The following is a 17,786-nucleotide window of genomic DNA, read 5'->3' as shown; positions in this document are numbered from 1 at the left end:
AAAAAAAAAAAAATATGGATTCTCAAAAGTGGTGCTGGCACAACAGCTACCACCCGTAGCTTGGAACCTGGAAGATACTGTCGTTCGTAATGGTGACCCTATTGGCACGACGAAAAAAAATTTATAAAAACGGTAGCTCCTCCAAACTACCTCCCCTTAAATATTGACGATTCACGAATGCAGGGCTTTAGGATTTTCTCTCTTGGTGATTGATCCGACCCGTATGATTTTCTTTTGGCAGGTATTATTTTCACAGCAAACCGAGAATAGACAAGTTCGCGACCTGGCTAGGCTGAGTCTATGGGTTGTATCCTAGCCTGACGGACTCCAGTGGGATCATATCGTCGACGTCCCTAGTAGAATGTTGCCAGCTAAGACATATCTCTTACTGGCAGACCAGTTCTGTATCGTTTGCACGTAACAATGTATTAGGCTGCTCAACACTCAGTTGAGTCCCTCTGAGATAAGGTAAGCTACGAACGGTGAAGACAGCTCTTGCCTTCGTGAGCCACTAACTGAGTAACGTCAGACAGTACCGTCGGCTTGTACTTGTCTAATTTTGAATACCTCCTATTAGAAGTATCCACTCGTCTGGAACAATGCAGTACCAAGTATTAGTAGTACTAAACCACTGATTACATGGATCGTCAATTCTTTAAGGACGAAGTATGACGGGACCGGTTACCGTTTCTAAAAAAAAAAAAACGGGTTTTATAAAAGTAAATAAAGGAAGGACGGGCTAAAAACGAAAGATTAATATAATCAAATTTTATTGAAAATAAATATATTTAACATAATATAACATACACATGCACTTTCCCTAAACATTAAAATTAACTTAAATTTCAAAGTCCTTCAAATTTTAAAGTCCTCTCTACCAAACATTATTTTACAAGTGGATTATCATAATTTTATCCACTTCAGTTTTGATTATGTAAAAAAAGGAATTTTCAATTGTGTGGAGCAAAATTACTTAAAAATGTTTATCACGACTTTTTTTTTGAAGGACAAGTGGGAAGGGACCTTTAGACGACAGTATAAATTTACAAAGGTGTAACTGTAACTACAACAGACGAAACGTTACTCTAAAATAACTATCATTACATCACTACTCGTAAACACTGACTGCTAACATGCAGTTTACGTGTACACAATCACACAATTCCATCAATCAGTAATAGCACTACTTTTCTTACGGTCTACTAACCTAGTGACGTTATCAAATCCAGACTATAAGGGAAACAAAAACTACCTCCTGCAAAGTATTGGTTGACCATCTGTTTAGAGAAGAAATACGCTTTGCAGGATTTTGGAGACATTAGAAAAAAAAGTCGATTTTCGAATAAGTTACATTGAAACGGGGCCTACGAGGCAGGTACTACACCACCTGCCTCGGTGGTGTAGTGGTCAAGGCGCTCGCCTGGTAAACAGGAGGGCGTGGGTTCAATCCCAGCCGAGGTATGGAATTTTATCCTCAACATAAATTGAGAATTTGACCACAGTAGTAGTAGTAGTAGCCTACTGCTGGAGTAAAGGGACTTTTCAATCCTATGCGAGCAGTATAAATAAACACTATTATTATTATTATTACTTAAATGGAAATACCTACATTTTCAATTTTACTTATTTAAATTAGCTCCTTTATCCGTAATGAAAATTGAATTATTTATTATGCACACTTTTTACTTTTCAAGCTGGATAATAAAACCTAAATTCGAAGAGAAAATCCGAGATCAAGAAAAATCAATGCATCAGATTAGATCAAGATCATTAGAAAAATATTATTGTTCTTTAACTGGAAAGTTAATTGTGTTTCGTTCCTCTATTGATACACTATGCTATCGAATCACCAACCTCCTCATCCGCCATCCACTGAGCTAACCTTTAAACCACTGAGGTTGATGATATTATTTTATTATAAATTTAAATATTCCCGAGGATCTAGTAATTCACTTTTTACTTTTCTATTACATTTATTTTTCCATTACCTTTCCAATTTGACTTTTTAAAATTCCTTTGAATCCAAACCACCCATACAAAGAATTTTACTTGAGTCTTGAGTTTTATACTTTTTCATTCACATTTTTTTAGTATATTAGTTCTTCTTTCACAACAGTGAACAGCATGTACATTGAACGCATTTTCCGGGAAAACGTCTTCGTTTCCTAGACTATTTAGCCGACAGCCGTATTAAAGAGTGTAGAAAAACACATTAGATGACATATTTTTTTGTACATAAATGTCAACTGGCCAACTTGTGAGGCTCCAAAAACATTGTTACACTTTTTACATGCATTTTCCCTATGCTAAATGCATAGGAGAATGAGAAGTGAACAGCATGTACATTGAACGCATTTTCCGGGAAAACGTCTTCGTTTCCTAGACTATTTAGCCGACAGCCGTATTTTATTTGCCAAAAAAGAAATTACAAATTATGACCACCAGCAAACTCAATTTGAAATTTATTTAACCTATATGAAAAATATGTATACTTAAAATGTCAAATAAAAATTACAATTACAATGAGAGTCCGTTTCTCATTCACGAATAACTCTTCTTCCTTTGTTAAATAATATTAGATCTTAAGGTCTCTGTTTTGTATTCATTTACCAAAAAAGAATATACAAGAATCCAAGAGTGAGTTCACGAATAGCTCAGAAACAGCTTGAACATAATCTCAATCATATTCTGCGACAGCACATATTCAATGTGTCTAAAGTAAAATTCCTTGGTCATGTGATTGACGAAAACGGAATTCATATTGATGATGAAAAAGTTACCAAAAAAGAATATACAAGAATCCAAGAGTGAGTTCACGAATAGCTCAGAAACAGCTTGAACATAATCTCAATCATATTCTGCGACAGCACACTCTCATTCCTATCCTCATAACACACGTACACCTGATTAACATTGTTATACAACCGACCTATTGCCCAATACTTCCCATCTCCCACCTGGAAACACACCCCGGACTCTTTAACACAGATCAGCGTTCGATTCAACTTCACCGGTTTACTGTGCAACGCGGAGTTGAGCTTCTTAAACTTCGCGTAGTTCCGGAAGACCTTTTCCATCTTGTACACGATCGTTTGGAATTTGGCGAACACGAGGTTGTCGTGCGGGCTGCTCCGTTTCCGCTCAGGCGAAAACAGGACCCCGTCTTGGCGGTTAACGTGCGCGTAGTAAAAGAGTATGCTATTCGCGAGCAGACGCACCGGGAGGGCGGTGCTCACCTCGCCCGGTTTGCGAAAGTCATAGTCCTCGTCCGTGAGGGTCGAATGAGACGGGTAGCTTCCGCTGAGCGAGAGACTTTCCATCCAGTCCGAAGACCGGATCTCGATTTGGTTTTCCGAGCTGTTGACTCGCAGCCGATGGATCTCCTTATTCAAGTAGCTAATGTTCCGAGTGCTGATGAGAAAGTTGACGATCTCTTCAGCGTGTTTGATAAGTTTCACGTCCGGCTGAACGACCGGGTTGAGCTGGGGATTTGTGAAGTAGTTACTCTCAAGGAGCGTACACAGTAGGAAGTTGCTCCGCCCGTAGACAAGCAAATAGTAGGTGTTCTCCGCTTTCAGGCTGTTGTTATAGTAGAGATTGTCAATCAGGTGGGTTTTGGGGTGGACGCGTTTCCAGAGGATGACATTTTTGATATTTCTCTCGCGACCGTTCAAGTGTAAGAGTCCGTGACAGAACAGCGCACTGTGTACCGACTCCAAGTCTTTCTGATTCGCGTGGGAGGTCACCAGGTACTGCTTGTAATACAGGATGGTCCCGATGGTGATGAAATTCTTCACGTCATCCTCGTACGTATCGTTCGCTTCGAGTTCACCCAGGGCGTCGTTAATCTGAGCGTCCAGTTCTGCGTTCAGCGCGAGTTTCCGCGGCAATGGGAATGTGAACGCGTCGCTTTTGTTTTCGTTTTCCGCGTCGGGAACTCTAGGTTCCGTGGTAGCCTCTTCATCATTCACGACTGAACGCGTGTTCTCAGACCTTCCATCGGGTTCTCCCGGTCCCGGGTTGCACAGTTTAATATACTCTTCATTCGACACTTTGTCAGCTCCGAAATCACCTTGCGTGACAAGCAGGCGATTGAAGAGAAACGAAAACAGGCGGTTCAAACTAGCGGAATTCTGCGTGAACACAGAATCGAGATCGTAGCCATGTAGAAACTTGACGCAACGTACGATAAGCTTGTTCATTTTGAGACACAACTCGTAGGTGCTGAACTGCTGCTGAGGGAAGCCCACGAGCAGCAAATTGGGACTCGTCGAATTCTTATACTGTTTGTCACGCGTGAACACAACATGCGAGTCGCATTCCACACTGCGTGTTGACGAATACACGGGCGCGTTGTTAAACAAATTGTTCAGCGTCAGGAACAATCCAAAGCTGTTGATGAGGTTATTGTTCTCAGCCGGGTACTTGTACTGGATACCATTCCCGTTGACGTACACCAGACACATGTCTGTTCTATCCGTGCTATCGATACCGTTCAGGATTTCCATGACGAGCTTGGATTTGTACTGATGTTTGTCTCTCGCGAGCTCGTGCTTACTTTTAGTCGCCTGTACCTTCAACCGGACCTGCCCGACACCAGGGTGCAGAACAGTGCTCAGTATCTCATTGATATTGTGCTTACTAACCGGCCTATCATTCACACACAGTAGGATATCATTCATCTGTACCAGCTTGCTGTTATAGGCGCTAGAGTCCGGTATAATATCTACCACACGTAGCTGGTCCCCGGCTTCGTCCAACTGCAAGCCGAGCTTGATCTCGCTCAATGTGGCGCGGCGTCCGAGGTTCATATTCTGGCTCATCTGGTAGCTCACATCCCGCGGGTCCCCACAGGGGATGTAGCTCTTCAACTTCTTTACCGTGGCTGAAGGGATTTCGATGTTAAGCTTCTTCGTCTTCGCGGAGGAGGACTTCTTCAGACTCTTTTTCCGGATCAGTTTGATGATGCGGTTCTCCGACCGCTCAGTCTCCGGCCCCTGCGTCTGCTGTTGCCGCTGAATCCGGTTCAAAATCTCGCTCCCATCGTAATTCGGGTTGCTATAGTAACACGAGATATACAAGAGGCTTCCGTCAGGCGCGATGTCGTTCTCCCAGCATTCCTGCGCTATGGAGTTGGATCCTGAGGAGCAAGTGGCTGTCAGGTCGGACGAATTTGTCGTCGTGGTCGTCATAAGTGACTCGTTCAAGTCGTCTTCTTCGCAGGAAGAACAATAGTGGTCCTGGGGGGCACGCTCGTCATTCGTATCAGTGTTAATGTGCATCTCACTACGAGCCCTTGTATTTATGTTGAGGTCGCTGCGCGCCTTTAAGTTTAGTTCACTGCCCGCTCTTGTAGTCAACATCTCATGCCCTGGCCTTGAATTTATGTTCATCTCACTACCTGCCCTTGTATTTATGTTCATTTCTCTTGTGTTTATGTTCATTTCACTACCTGCACTTCCTACAGTTCCTACGAATCCAGGCCTCTGCACCTCTCTTCTTAGACTGCCAGTGATAAATATCTCCCTTGGACTACCAAGCTCTTCATTTCTTCGCAAACTACCACCATAGTCTTCTGCTCTCCTTCGATGTCTGCCAGCGTCTTCAAAGTCTCTCCTGGGAGTTCTGTCCATTTCAGCATATTCCTCAACTTTCTTTTGTTGTCTTCCACCTTCCTCAGTATTTCTAGGTGTTCTGTCCGTTTGTCCATACTGGTCAGTTGTTCTTCCTTGTCTGCCAGCATTTTCAACTTCTCTTCTGGGAGTTCTGTCCATTTCAGCATATTCCTCAACTTTCTTCTGTTGTCTACCGCCTTCCTCAGTATTTCTAGGTGTTCTGTCCATTTGTCCGTACTGTTCAGTTGTTCTTCCTTGTCTACCAGCATTTTCAACTTCTCTTCTATTTGTCCGTACTGTTCAGTTGTTCTTCGTTGTCTGCCAGCATTTTCAACTTCTCTTCTGGGAGTCCTGTCCATTTCAACATAATCCTCAGTTGTTCTTCGCTGTCTACCAGAGTCCTCAACGTGTAGTTGTATTTAACTTTGTGTCCCTCTACATTATATTCTTTATTATCAGTAGCAATGGTATCCTGTGGTTTATCTTTTATGTCAATTTCATTTAGCCCAACACTATTGGTAACAAGGCAGGCATCATTGTAGTCCATCACAGAATTCAGCTTTCTAATTTTAAACAAACTTCTCTTCTGGAAGTCCTGTCCATTTCAACATAATCCTCAGTTGTTCTTCGCTGTCTACCAGAGTCCTCAACGTTTCTAGGAGTTCTATCCATATCTCCATATTGTTCAGGTCTTTCCGTTTCGTCGCTATTTCCTGTCCTGTGATGTCTAGCTCTGTACAGGTCTTGTGCTTCCTCAACGGAGGGACCAAGGGTAGCGTTGCTTCTACGACGACCGTCAATGGGGGGTTTTGAGCTTTGCATTGTAGCCCGGGGAGATTTTCCAACTTTCTCACACGAAAATGAAATGCAGGTTTTACCGTTCTTTTTAGGATTTTAGTGTGTTACTCTTACAAATGGAGTGTCATTTTTGTGGGTTTTGCAAATCAAGATTCAAACACGATTTTACTTTTACGGAGAGCTACCAATTGCAACACGATTTCACCATTATTATTTTATAGGGTTTGAAAACAAATTCTGAGCGTCTGCAGGCCAGTTACAACTCAAAGGTCATGTTTGTAATAGACCTGGAATTTTTGACTTTTTCCCAATAGGTTTCACAACTTTCGATTTGAAAGTTTCAGTAACAAGCAAAGAAATTACTCGTTTCTAAAAGCTATTACCTTATTTTTTTGCAAAATCTATTTTCCCAAACGCAAAAAAGTTATGAAAAGGAAAGAAAGACACAAAGAGAGCATGCAAACAAAAACTACTACGAAAAATGCACCCTGATGAGTAAAAAGGGACGACTTTTTCCCAATAGGTTTCACAACTTTCGATTTGAAAGTTTCAGTAACAAGCGAAGAAATTACTCGTTTCTAAAAGCTATTACCTTATTTTTTTGCAAAAGCTATTTTCCCAAACGCAAAAAAGTTATGAAAAGGGGAAAGAAAGACACAAAGAGAGCATGCAAACAAAAACTACTACGAAAAATGCACCCTGATGAGTAAAAAGGGAATCTAAGCTCAAACCGTTGTGTATGATGGTGGTTTCGAACCAGTGTATTTCGGAACAAAATGATCAGTGAACTTGGAAATGACTTCTTCTAACTGCAAAGACTTATTGTCTAGCTTATCATTTAACCCTGATGAGGAAAAAGGGAATCTAAGCTCAAACCCAACAAATACAACTCTAAAAACTCTACAACACAAAAAACATCTACACAAACGCCAAGACCACAAAAAAGATTAAGCAAAAACCAACTAGGCCAGCTCAAACCCAAAAAATACAACTCTAAAAACTCTACAACACAAAAAACATCTACACAAACGCCAAGACCACAAAAAAGATTAAGCAAAAACCAACTAGGCCAAGCACTAAGACTGAATCGCGTATTTTGAACGCCAAAACTAAAAACAAGACACAAAAATATACAACACATAAATACTCACACGTGACAAAAGGCAGACTCTTCGCATTGTATTCTTACATCTTGGTTTGTGTCGATTAAGAAATATTGTGATGTTCAGTGGTGAATGTACAAATGTCTACCAAGAACTATGGTTTCCAAAATGGTGCTTTTGACTTGATCTGTGCTTAGTTGACTCTTTGTCCAAGTTCTCAAAATTCGATTTTACTTTATCTTGAATTCCTGATTTCGTTCTTTCAAACAAGTTTTTTTCTCTCTAAAAAGTTTTCAAACAAGTAAGTTTTTTTCTCTCTAAAAAGTTTAATTATTATCCGGAGAACTAGTTTATTACCTATTAGAAAGGATTACAAGTTTTCAAATTATTTTTCGAGTTTAAATTGTTCCGTGAATAAACCAGTTTTTTTTTCTCTCTAAAAAGTTTAATTAATTATCCGGAGAACTAGTTTATTACCTATTAGAAAGGATTACAAGTTTTCAAATTATTTTTCGAGTTTAAATTGTTCCGTGAATAAACTGTCTTAAACGATGGTGTCTTGTTGTTAAAATTGTATGCTTTTGTTATTTGCCATATTGATTGTAAATTACAAATTATTTTATGATTTTGTATTTATTTTATTATTCTTATTATTATTTTACTTAGATAAATAATTGAGCTTCAGGAAATATCCCCAGAGGTCGCCTTCGTCGCGTTATTTGTCTCCAGTCACATTGCCTTAAACGATGGTGTCTTGTTGTTAAAATTGTATGCTTTTGTTATTTGCCCTATTGATTATAAATTACAAATTATTTTATGATTTTGTATTTATTTTATTATTCTCATTATTATTTTACTTAGATAAATAATTGAGCTTCAGGAAATATCCCCAGAGGTCGCCTTCGTCGCGTTATTTGTCTCCAGTCACATTGAAGCTAGCCAATCCATCCAGAGTTTCTTCTGCCTTTTTCATTTCACTCTCATATTTTGCCACGAGCTCTTCGTTAGATTTCACAGCTGGTTTCACACCAGTAGGGGGTTTTGGCTTGGGTTCGCTTTGTCTTACGATGGTGTCGAGGGATTTCAACTGTTGGTTGATTTCCTCCGTTTTCGACTGGACGATGTTCTTGGAAATCTGGGGAGGAATTGAATAAAAAAGAGTTACTTTAAGTTTCTGAGGTTTGCCACGAGCTCTTCGTTAGATTTCGCAGCTGGTTTCACACCAGTAGGGGGTTTTGGCTTGGGTTCGCTTTGTCTTACGATGGTGTCGAGGGATTTCAACTGTTGGTTAATTTCCTCCGTTTTCGACTGGACGATGTTCTTGGAAATCTGGGGAGGAATTGAATAAAAAAGAGTTACTTTAAGTTTCTGAGTAACGACATTCAATAACATGTTAAAGCTCCTTGTCGAAAAAAACCCATCTAATTTGCCAGGGTAGTTAGCTTGGAAGGTAGCACGCCTTGTAAGCGGCAAGTTGCTAGTTTGATTTCTGCCCTGGGCAAACTGTATCTTAAACAGATAAGGTTTGTTCTTGGAAAGGCTGGCTTTCTCCTAGCTCATCCTCTTCGCTTTCGGGACGATAAGACCTTAGCAGTTATAGTTCCCTCTATCAAACCTCTTGAAAATCCATCAGCCCTGGCTCAAAAAAAATTATCCCTCTAAAAAATCAATAAATACCAAACCTTTCTAGCCCTTTAAGTACGTTATTGATATTACTCATTTTTTATTTTAATTTATTATGGTGCATATTACTCATTATTATCACTAACATTTCTAGTCCTTTAAGTACTAACCTTCTTCAGCTGTGAGGTGACGGCCTTCGCTTTATTCTTCGCCTTCAAGCACCTCGATCCGGCTACCTTGAAGACGTTCTGTCTGGTCTTGTTTTTTCCCATTTGGTAGCCACGTTTAGAAGGGGGATTTTCAATTGGGAACGTAAAAGTTCACTAGTTCTTATCCGGGGATGTTTAATTTAGAATAGTTTGGATTTTTAGTTATTTAGAATCTGCAAAATTAAATCACATCACAGCAAAATTAAATCACAATCACAAAAAGAGGAACACAAAATTAAATAACAGAATAATTTACAGAATTGGGTGTTTCTGAGTAACGACATTCAAAAACATGTTAAAGCTCCTTGTCGAAAAAAACCCATCTAATTTGCCAGGGTAGTTAGCTTGGAAGCTAGCACGCCTTGTAAGCGGCAAGTAGCTAGTTTGATTTCTGCCCTGGGCAAACTGTATCTTAAACAGGTAAGGTTTGTTCTTGGAAAGGCTGGCTTTCTCCTAGCTCATCCTCTTCGCTTTCGGGACGATAAGACCTTAGCAGTTACAGTTCCCTCTATCAAACCTCTTGAAAATCCATCAGCCCTGGCTCAAAAAAAATTATCCCTCTAAAAAATCAATAAATACCAAACCTTTCTAGCCCTTCAAATACGTTATTGATATTACTCATTATTATCACTAACATTTCTAGCCCTTTAAGTACTAACCTTCTTCAGCTGTGAGGTGACGGCCTTCGCTTTATTCTTCGCCTTTAAGCACCTCGATCCGGCTACCTTGAAGACGTTCTGTCTGGTCTTGTTTTTTCCCATTTGGTAGCCACGTTTAGAAGGGGGATTTCAATCGGGAACTTAAAAGTTCACTAGTTCTTATCCGGAGAAATTTAGAATAGTTTGGATTTTTTAGTTATTTAGAATCTGGAAAATTAAATCAACCCTTTAAGTACTAACCTTCTTCAGCTGTGAGGTGACGGCCTTCGCTTTATTCTTCGCCTTCAAGCACCTCGACCCCGCTACCTTGAAGACGTTCTGTCTGGTCTTGTTTTTTCCCATTTGGTAGCCACGTTTAGAAGGAGGATTTTCAATTGGGAACTTAAAAGTTCACTAGTTCTTATCCGGAGAAATTTAGAATAGTTTGGATTTTTTAGTTATTTAGAATCTGGAAAATTAAATCACATCACAGCAAAATTAAATCACAATCACAAAAAGAGGAACACAAAATTAAACAACAGAATAATTTACAGAATTGGAAGATTCGAACACGTCACTTTGTCGGGGGTGAAGATTTACCTTGCCATTTTTTTTGGCCCTTTTTATTTCGTACCAATGAAACTGCTACATTAGACTCGTGTGGTCTGTGTCGTAGCATGTCCTTCCCGTAGTATGTCCCTCATCAGATGGGCGAAAAGAGGAGAAATACTTCACATTTAGGTGCTGGGTCAACATCAAGACACCAGAAAGTAACCCGTTAAAATATTTGCAATGCGAATGCAAATCTTTTGTCGACTCAAGGATTAGAACCCGGGACCTTTTGTATGGTAAGCCAGCGCGTTACAACTGGGCTAACCGTGCCCCCTTGGGATATAATTGATCATAACACTAGTCTAGCAAACGGGAGGTTCGGGTTCGATTCCCGTCAGAATAGAAGTTTTTTCGGCCCTGCGCTTGCGCTAAGTGTTAGATTTTGGATTTCGCCAGCCTAGTTAGCTTGAGGTAAACGCTACGTTGCGGGTTCGATTCCCGACCGGGAAGAACTTTATTGTAATTTTTATTTTTAATATTTAATCTTGTAAACTGGGGTGTACCCCGTTAATTGGTAAAAATAAAACAAAATAAACAGATACGGTTCATTATCGGAATGGCTGGTTCTATCTAGTCCTGTTTCTCTCTTCGCTCTCGGGACGATAAGACCTTAGAAGTTAAAGTCCCTTCTATCAAACCTAGACTAAAAACACAATTTCAAAGTTACAAAATGAAGCCTTACAAAATACAAATGTATTTAAAAATACGAACTAGAGAGTTGGTACACAAAATTACAAACTTAACATATGTAAACTAATGAAAACAGAATTAAATAAAGGGTGGAACAAGGGTGAAAGTAATTAATATTAATGATAACAAGCTGGGCCCGAAAAAAAACTTACTTGTTTGAAAGAACGAAATCAGGAATTCAAGATAAAGTAAAATCGAATTTGGACAAAGAGTCAACTAAGCACAGATCAAGTCAAAAGCACCATTTTGGAAACCATAGTTCTTGGTGGACATTTGTACATTCACCACTGAACATCACAATATTTCTTAATCGACACAAACCAAGATGTAAGAATACAATGCGAAGAGTCTGCCTTTGGCTTTATGGTTTTCTGGACAAAATTTGCACCACCACTTTCGTGTTCCTGGTAAAAAGACCTAGTTTTTTTTTGCAAATATCGCGAAAACCGTTGGTTCTAGCGAAAAAAGTTTTGAAAATGGCACCCGTCAATTTTCCGGAGAAAAACACATGACAGGTAATTGAATGAACTACCTAATTCAAATTAATTTAATTCACAATTTTCATATTTATCACTCAACTTCTGTCAGTAAGGTACTTATTTTATTATTGCATTTTGATTCTCCTCTAATTTTGAATAGTCTCTGGTATTGTCTAAAATCAAACCAATTCAAAAGAAAGGAAAAAGGAAGTTACTATTTTATTTTAGATTCGAACCCGGGACCTTCTGCATGGCAAGCAAGCGCGTTACCACTGGACCAACCGTGATTAAAAATAAATAAAATAATAATAAAAAGCAAGCCAGCTTAGCAAGCACCTGCCTCGGCTGGGATTGAAATCACGCCCTCCTGATTTCAAGGTGTAAAAAAAAAAAAAAAAAAAAAAAAAGGAAATGATTCCAATCTTTCAAAGCGATTTACCTAAGTGTACACAATTACACAGATCTTCCAAAATTGGTGCGGAAGTCTATTGACCTCATGTAAATTTACACACGCCTATCTAAATAGCTTAATACCCATTATGTTCCGATTGTATGTCAGACCTGGGTCTGTCAGACCATCTGCGCGTGAGTGGCTGGCATAACAAAGGCACTCGAATCTCTCCCCGCTATCTAAAATTTACACTTCTTCTGTACCAAATACGTACATACTATTTCTTTATTTTAATTTATTTCTCTTTTCTTCTTCTCATTATTATTATTTTTTTTCTTTTTTTTTATAATTAAGCAAGGTCTATTGTAATAAACATGCATTGTACAATGCTAAACCCATAAAATACACGAGACCTTGTTTAGACTGCTGGGGTAAAGGGGCTTTTTAGTCTCATTCGAGCAGGATAGGTAAACAAGGTATATTCTATTCTATTCTATACATAAGACCTCGTTTGGACTGCGGGAGTAAGTAAAGGGACTTTTCAGTCTCATTCTTGCAGTACAAACAAGGTATATTCTATTCTATTTCTCTCTTATTCCGTCTCCTCTTTCTATAAGACCTCGTTTGGACTGTGGGAGTAAGTAAAGGGACTTTTCAGTCTCATTCTTGAAGTACAAACAAGGTATATTCTATTCCATTTCTCTCTCATTCCGTCTCCTCTACCAACCTCGCCTTCTTTCTCCCCTCCTCTTCTTCCTCCTCCACCCCTCTCTTATCATTCACCAAGTACTCCTCGCCCAGTTGCACCACTATCTTGTACATATCCTTATTAGGCGCCACATCCCTCACAAATACCAACCTCGCCTTCTTTCTCCCCTCCTCTTCCTCCTCCTCCGCCCCTCTCTTATCATTCACCAAGTACTCCTCGCCCAGTTGCACCACTATCTTGTACATATCCTTATTAGGCGCCACATCCCTCACAAAATGGAACTTCATCTTGCTCGCGTCAAAAGGCAACTGGTTTCGCTCAAAAAGTTCTTTCGCCGCTTGCACGCACTTGATCTTTCTTGCCATTTTTTTTGCCCTTTTTATTTCACAGCAATGAAACCACTGCTACCTAAGACCCGTGTGGTCTGTGTCGTAGCATGTCCTTCCCGTCGTACGTCCCTCATCAGATGGGCGAAAAAAGGAGCAATACTTCACATTTAGGTGCTGGGTCAACATCAAGACACCAGTAAGTAACCCGTTGAAATATTTGCGATGCGAATGCAAATCTTTTGTCGACTCAAGGATTCGAACCCGGGACCTTGGTAAGCAAGCGCGTTACCACTGGGCTGACTATGTCCCCTTAATAGGATCAAATTGATCAATGATCATAATACTAGTCTAGCACACGGGAGTTCCGGGTTCGATTCTTGGCAGAATTTAAGTTTTGTTCAGCCTTGCTTTTGAGCTGAACATACACTTTGGAAAAAACGTGATTTCTATGCTTTTCGATTTCGCCCGCTTAGTTAGCTTGGCAGATAGCCCACCTGCTCTGAAATTTATTAGTAAAGGCTCTGAAGGCGCTAGTCGTGGGTTTGATAATTGATTCCCACCCGGGGCGAGCATTATCCTAAACAAGTAAGGTTCATTCTCGAAACGGCTGGCTTTCTCCTATCTAGTCCTCTTTCTCTCTTCGATCTTGGGACGATAAGATCCTAGCAGTTAAAGTCCCCTCTATCAAACCTAGATTAAAAAGTGAAAACAAATTGAAAGTTACAAAATTAAGCCTTACAAATGTATTTTAAAATACAAACTAAAGAGTTGGTACACAAATTAACAAACTTAACAAAAAAACTAATAAAGACAGAATTAAATAAAGGGTGGAACAAAGGTGAGAGTACCTAATTGATTTTAAAAAAAAAAAAAAAAAAAAAAAAAAATCTGGAAAGGATTTTAATTAAAAAGGATAGCAAGCTCTGTGAAGGTCCGTTTTTAGTTTAAATTAGGGGTGACACCTTTTCTTTTTTTCTAATAGGCTTTGAATTCTATCCTATCCAATTAATGGGACTTAAATCAGTTTAAACTTAGCAAAAGAGAAACTTTTAATCCCTTGCCTCGGAAAATTCAGGAGAGATTCAAACGCAATGGCGTAATTGGTGGTGACAGGTAGAGGTGGTTTAATAGTGAGTTATATGAACTACTCTTTTCAGTGAACTACTCAGTCAGTGAGTCAGATGCGAACTTCTCAATCTCATGCCCATTTGATAGAAACACAATACCATCATGTCACGTCACGTTACGTGAATTCATAAGGAGTCAGAAAAATGTAATTCAAAGTTTTCCCTTAATATTGAAGGGAATTTCGTTCATCACAGCCTGATACCTGATGAGCCCACACACTATCAGGTAGACCTGATAGGTGCACCTGATCAGGTTCGCCTGCCAGGTCTACCTAGTAGTGGGTGGCTGACCTCTAACCTTAGCACCTTTTCTTCTCCCCCAGGGGTTCGAGCGGTCGTCTTCACCTGGTCCCCGATATAGGCAAGATCCCGCTAGCTGACGCCACCCTTATTGAAGACCCCTTGGAGCACGTCCACGAGGGTACGGGAGATACCGGTAAGTCGACCACGGGACTGACAATGCGTGGGTTGTGGGTTCATGGAAAGGGTTCAGTCAAGTAGTGATGGGACTCGAGTGAGATTTTTCAACTCGATTATTTTCCAACTCGAGTTGTAACTCGAGTGGAAGTTAATCGAGTTGAATATTTATTCCTGGAAATTACACCGCGCCGATTTCTCACTCGAGTAGGCGAGCGAGTGGATAGTATGCATTGCAGATCATCGATGATATTCGGGTTTTCGTTCGGAAACTCTCGGCATACGGGTATTACGGGTATACCACTATACCCCTCCCCCTCTTCAGTTCTCTTTCTTGCATCATCATCTAGTAAGAGGCAAGAGGGGAGAGGGGGGTAGTGAATCATTCAACTCGTTCAAACGAATAGTTTTTCTGACGAATAGATTTGTACTCGAATAGAAACTGTATGCTGCAATAATATGTGGCGAGTGCGCGAGTGAACTCGGGTCAGAGAACCCAATGAATAGTTTTTCCACTCGAGTGGAACAAAATAATAATCGAGTGCACTCGAGTGAAGTCAAACTCGAGTCCACTCGAGTAAAATCATTCACTCGGCCCATCACTACTTAGTCGTCGTATTCCCCTGATTAAGGTCGCATAAGATGGGTCATAGCTCTTGATCTTTTTCTTCGTCTCCAAGTCCATTTTGGGCAGGAAGCAATATAGGTAGAGAACAGGCGGGCGGGACAGCTTCCCAAACTCCTCGCGGGTGAGAACCTTCAGATACCGCACGTACTCAACTGCCGTCGCGGGCAGATTCATAATCACGCGGGCGACAGCGGTCCCGCCGGTTGAATTTCCCTCCGACTGCGACCAGCGGACGAGATGAGCCCGGGCGTCGGTCTGGAGAAAGTCCCGTGCGTCTTTCTGGGTGGCGCTGATGGGGGTTTTGACTTGGCGCTCGTTGAGGCGGATGCTCGCCTGCAGCCAGGCGTAAGAGTCGGGGTTCAGGTCGTTGGCGGCTACGATGGCGCCGCGCCGCGCGGCTGGAATTGAGAACGGGCCGACACCTGTGGTGGGGAGGAGAATGAGGTGTTAGAATAGGAAAAGATCGGTCACCAAATGGTTAAGTACTTAAATTGAACTGAAAGGGTTAATTTTCAATGATAACATACTTAAAGTATACAATAACTATGAAACCTCCCTAAGCCTAGGAAACCTTTATGTACCTATAACATTATAATGTTTGTCTCCAAATCACACTATACTAAATTTTCATGTTGCTACTGGAATCTGAACCAACATTCTAATCCTGACCCCTGAGCTACTAGGGCTGGAGTTTAAGAATAGAATAGAATAGACCACATAAGTGTGATGTACTTTGGTCATAAACAAATGATGACTTAGGGGCCAAAGAAATGAAGAAATGGGAGCTTTAAATGACGGAAACCACTCACCTGCAAACACATCCAGGACAAGATCTCCTTCTCTGACTTCTTTAGTCACCCGCTCATGTTCCGTTTAGAATAGGAAAAGATCGGTCACCAAGTGGTTAAGTACTTAAATTGAACTGAAAGGGTTAATTAATTTTCAATGATAACATACTTAAGTAAGTATACAATGACTATGAAACCTCCCTAAGCCTAGGGAACCTTTATGTACCTATAACATTATAATGTTTGTCTCAAAATCACACTATACTAAATTTTCATGTTGCTACTGGAATCTGAACCAACGTTCTAATCCTGACCCCTGAGCTACTAGGGCTGGAGTTTAAGAATAGAATAGAATAGACCACATAAGTGTGATGTACTTTGGTCTAAACAAATGATGACTTAGGGGCCAAAGAAATGAAGAAATGGGAGTTTTAAATGACAGAAACCACTCACCTGCAAACACATCCAGGACAAGATCTCCTTCTCTGACTTCTTTGGTCACCCGCTCATGTTCCGTTGACAGTCTCGAGTTCCAATAAACCTTGCTGAAGTCCATTTTGAATGTGCAGCCATTCTCCTTATGCATTGTAACCATACAATCCTTCCCAGCCAGAAGCTCCATTTGAAAATTCCTGTATGTGTTGTCAATTGTGTGAGCCTTGTTTACGACTGTTTCACAAGAAGGGACTTTGTCGAGTAGAACTCTTCCAATAATGAATTTGTGCTCTATCAGTTCCTCTCGTAGATTACAATGTACAATGTGTCCAACACTTGTGAAACTCGACATTGCTACATTGTCAGGAAGAATAGCTTTGAGAATATCTTCCGCACTAAAATTGTCGTAAGTCAGTAGAACTTCAGCGTGAGTGAAATCTTTAGCAGTTAACTTGGCATTTTCCAGCACTTTGACATTGAATTCACCAAAGTCTTCAAACTTTTGAATTACTTTGTAACTGTCTCACACGAAAATGCAATACAGGTTTTACCGTTCTTTTTAGGATTTTAGTGTGTTACTCTTACAAATGGAGTGTCATTTTTGTGGGTTTTGCAAATCAAGATTTAAACAACTTTCTCACACGAAAATGAAATGCAGGTTTTACCGTTCTTTTTAGGATTTTAGTGTGTTACTCTTACAAATGGAGTGTCATTTTTGTGGGTTTTGCAAATCAAGATTCAAACACGATTTTACTTTTACGGAGAGCTACCAATTGCAACACGATTTCACCATTATTTATAGGGTTTGAAAACAAATTCTGAGCGTCTGCAGGCCAGTTACAACTCAAAGGTCATGTTTGTAATAGACCTGGAATTTTTGACTATAAGACCTCGTTTGGACTGTGGGAGTAAGTAAAGGGACTTTTCAGTCTCATTCTTGCAGTACAAACAAGGTATATTCTATTCTATTTCTCTCTTATTCCGTCTCCTCCACCAACCTCGCCTTCTTTCTCCCCTCCTCTTCCTCCTCCTCCGCCCCCCTCTTATCATTCACCAGGTACTCCTCGCCCAGTTGCACCACTATCTTGTACATATCCTTATTAGGCGCCACATCCCGCACAAAATGGAACTTCATCTTGCTCGCGTCAAAAGGCAACTGGTTTCGCTCAAAAAGTTCTTTCGCCGCTTGCACGCA

General features: G+C 40.3%; 4 protein-coding genes across 6 annotated transcripts in view; all 4 read right to left on the bottom strand.

Annotated features, from left to right (window-relative positions):
• LOC103519467 (FAD synthase) overlaps positions 1-7,930 on the bottom strand; it is a 31,719-nt gene extending 23,789 nt beyond the window's left edge. Inside the window, exon 1 of the mRNA XM_026830957.1 lies at positions 7,565-7,930. The gene's annotated coding sequence lies outside the window, so the exon portion shown is untranslated. The remainder of the gene's footprint in view (positions 1-7,564) is intronic.
• Positions 2,349-6,908, bottom strand: LOC103519466. Its single transcript, XM_008484554.2, has 3 exons — positions 6,194-6,908; positions 2,792-5,890; positions 2,349-2,621 (listed from the first exon to the last, which is right to left on the bottom strand). Exons 1-2 carry the CDS (start codon positions 6,435-6,437, stop codon positions 2,814-2,816), a joined length of 3,321 nt encoding a protein of 1,106 aa, XP_008482776.2. The 5' UTR covers positions 6,438-6,908; the 3' UTR covers positions 2,349-2,621; positions 2,792-2,813.
• A 368-nt stretch (positions 7,931-8,298) lies between the features above and the next one.
• Positions 8,299-10,475, bottom strand: LOC103519465 (uncharacterized protein C8orf59 homolog). Of its 3 annotated transcripts, none has more exons than XM_017448215.2 (2): positions 10,248-10,475; positions 8,299-8,651 (listed from the first exon to the last, which is right to left on the bottom strand). In XM_017448215.2, the coding sequence occupies exons 1-2, from the start codon at positions 10,347-10,349 to the stop codon at positions 8,427-8,429; spliced, it is 327 nt and encodes a 108-aa protein (XP_017303704.1). In that variant the 5' UTR covers positions 10,350-10,475; the 3' UTR covers positions 8,299-8,426. The 3 variants fall into 3 exon arrangements, with proteins under 3 accessions (XP_017303704.1, XP_017303703.1, XP_017303702.1); XM_017448214.2 differs by lacking the exon at positions 10,248-10,475 and adding an exon at positions 10,008-10,210; XM_017448213.2 differs by lacking the exon at positions 10,248-10,475 and adding an exon at positions 9,310-9,541.
• Positions 10,476-12,359: 1,884 nt separating this feature from the next.
• On the bottom strand, positions 12,360-17,102 carry LOC103519464 (tRNA (guanine(37)-N1)-methyltransferase; the record flags this gene model as incomplete). The annotated part of the gene is made up of 4 exons (XM_026830956.1): positions 12,360-12,664; positions 12,778-13,220; positions 15,402-15,790; positions 16,610-17,102. Coding segments are annotated over 3 exons (1,239 nt in total), but the record flags the coding sequence as incomplete, so codon positions are not given.
• Between the last annotated feature and the right edge of the window lie 684 nt (positions 17,103-17,786).

The sequence above is a fragment of the Diaphorina citri genome, unplaced genomic scaffold, assembly GCF_000475195.1.
Source record: "Diaphorina citri unplaced genomic scaffold, Diaci psyllid genome assembly version 1.1 scaffold2741, whole genome shotgun sequence".
Classification (NCBI taxonomy): Eukaryota; Metazoa; Arthropoda; class Insecta; order Hemiptera; family Psyllidae; genus Diaphorina; species Diaphorina citri.
The sequence above is the reverse complement of the archived record's forward strand: the minus strand, read 5'-3'. Positions and strand labels throughout refer to the sequence as shown.

Bases quoted from the DNA above. Each gene is read 5' to 3' on its own strand.
- LOC103519466 (XM_008484554.2), bottom strand. From the start codon at position 6,437: ATGCAAAGCTCAAAACCCCCCATTGACGGTCGTCGTAGAAGCAACGCT. The intron at 5,891-6,193 runs TTTGTTTAAAAT...ATAGAAGAGAAG, and splicing joins CAGGACTTCCAGAAGAGAAG to TTGAAAATGCTGGTAGACAA.
- LOC103519465 (XM_017448215.2), bottom strand. From the start codon at position 10,349: ATGGGAAAAAACAAGACCAGACAGAACGTCTTCAAGGTAGCGGGGTCG. The intron at 8,652-10,247 runs GTTAGTACTTAA...ATTCCTCCCCAG, and splicing joins TCACCTCACAGCTGAAGAAG to ATTTCCAAGAACATCGTCCA.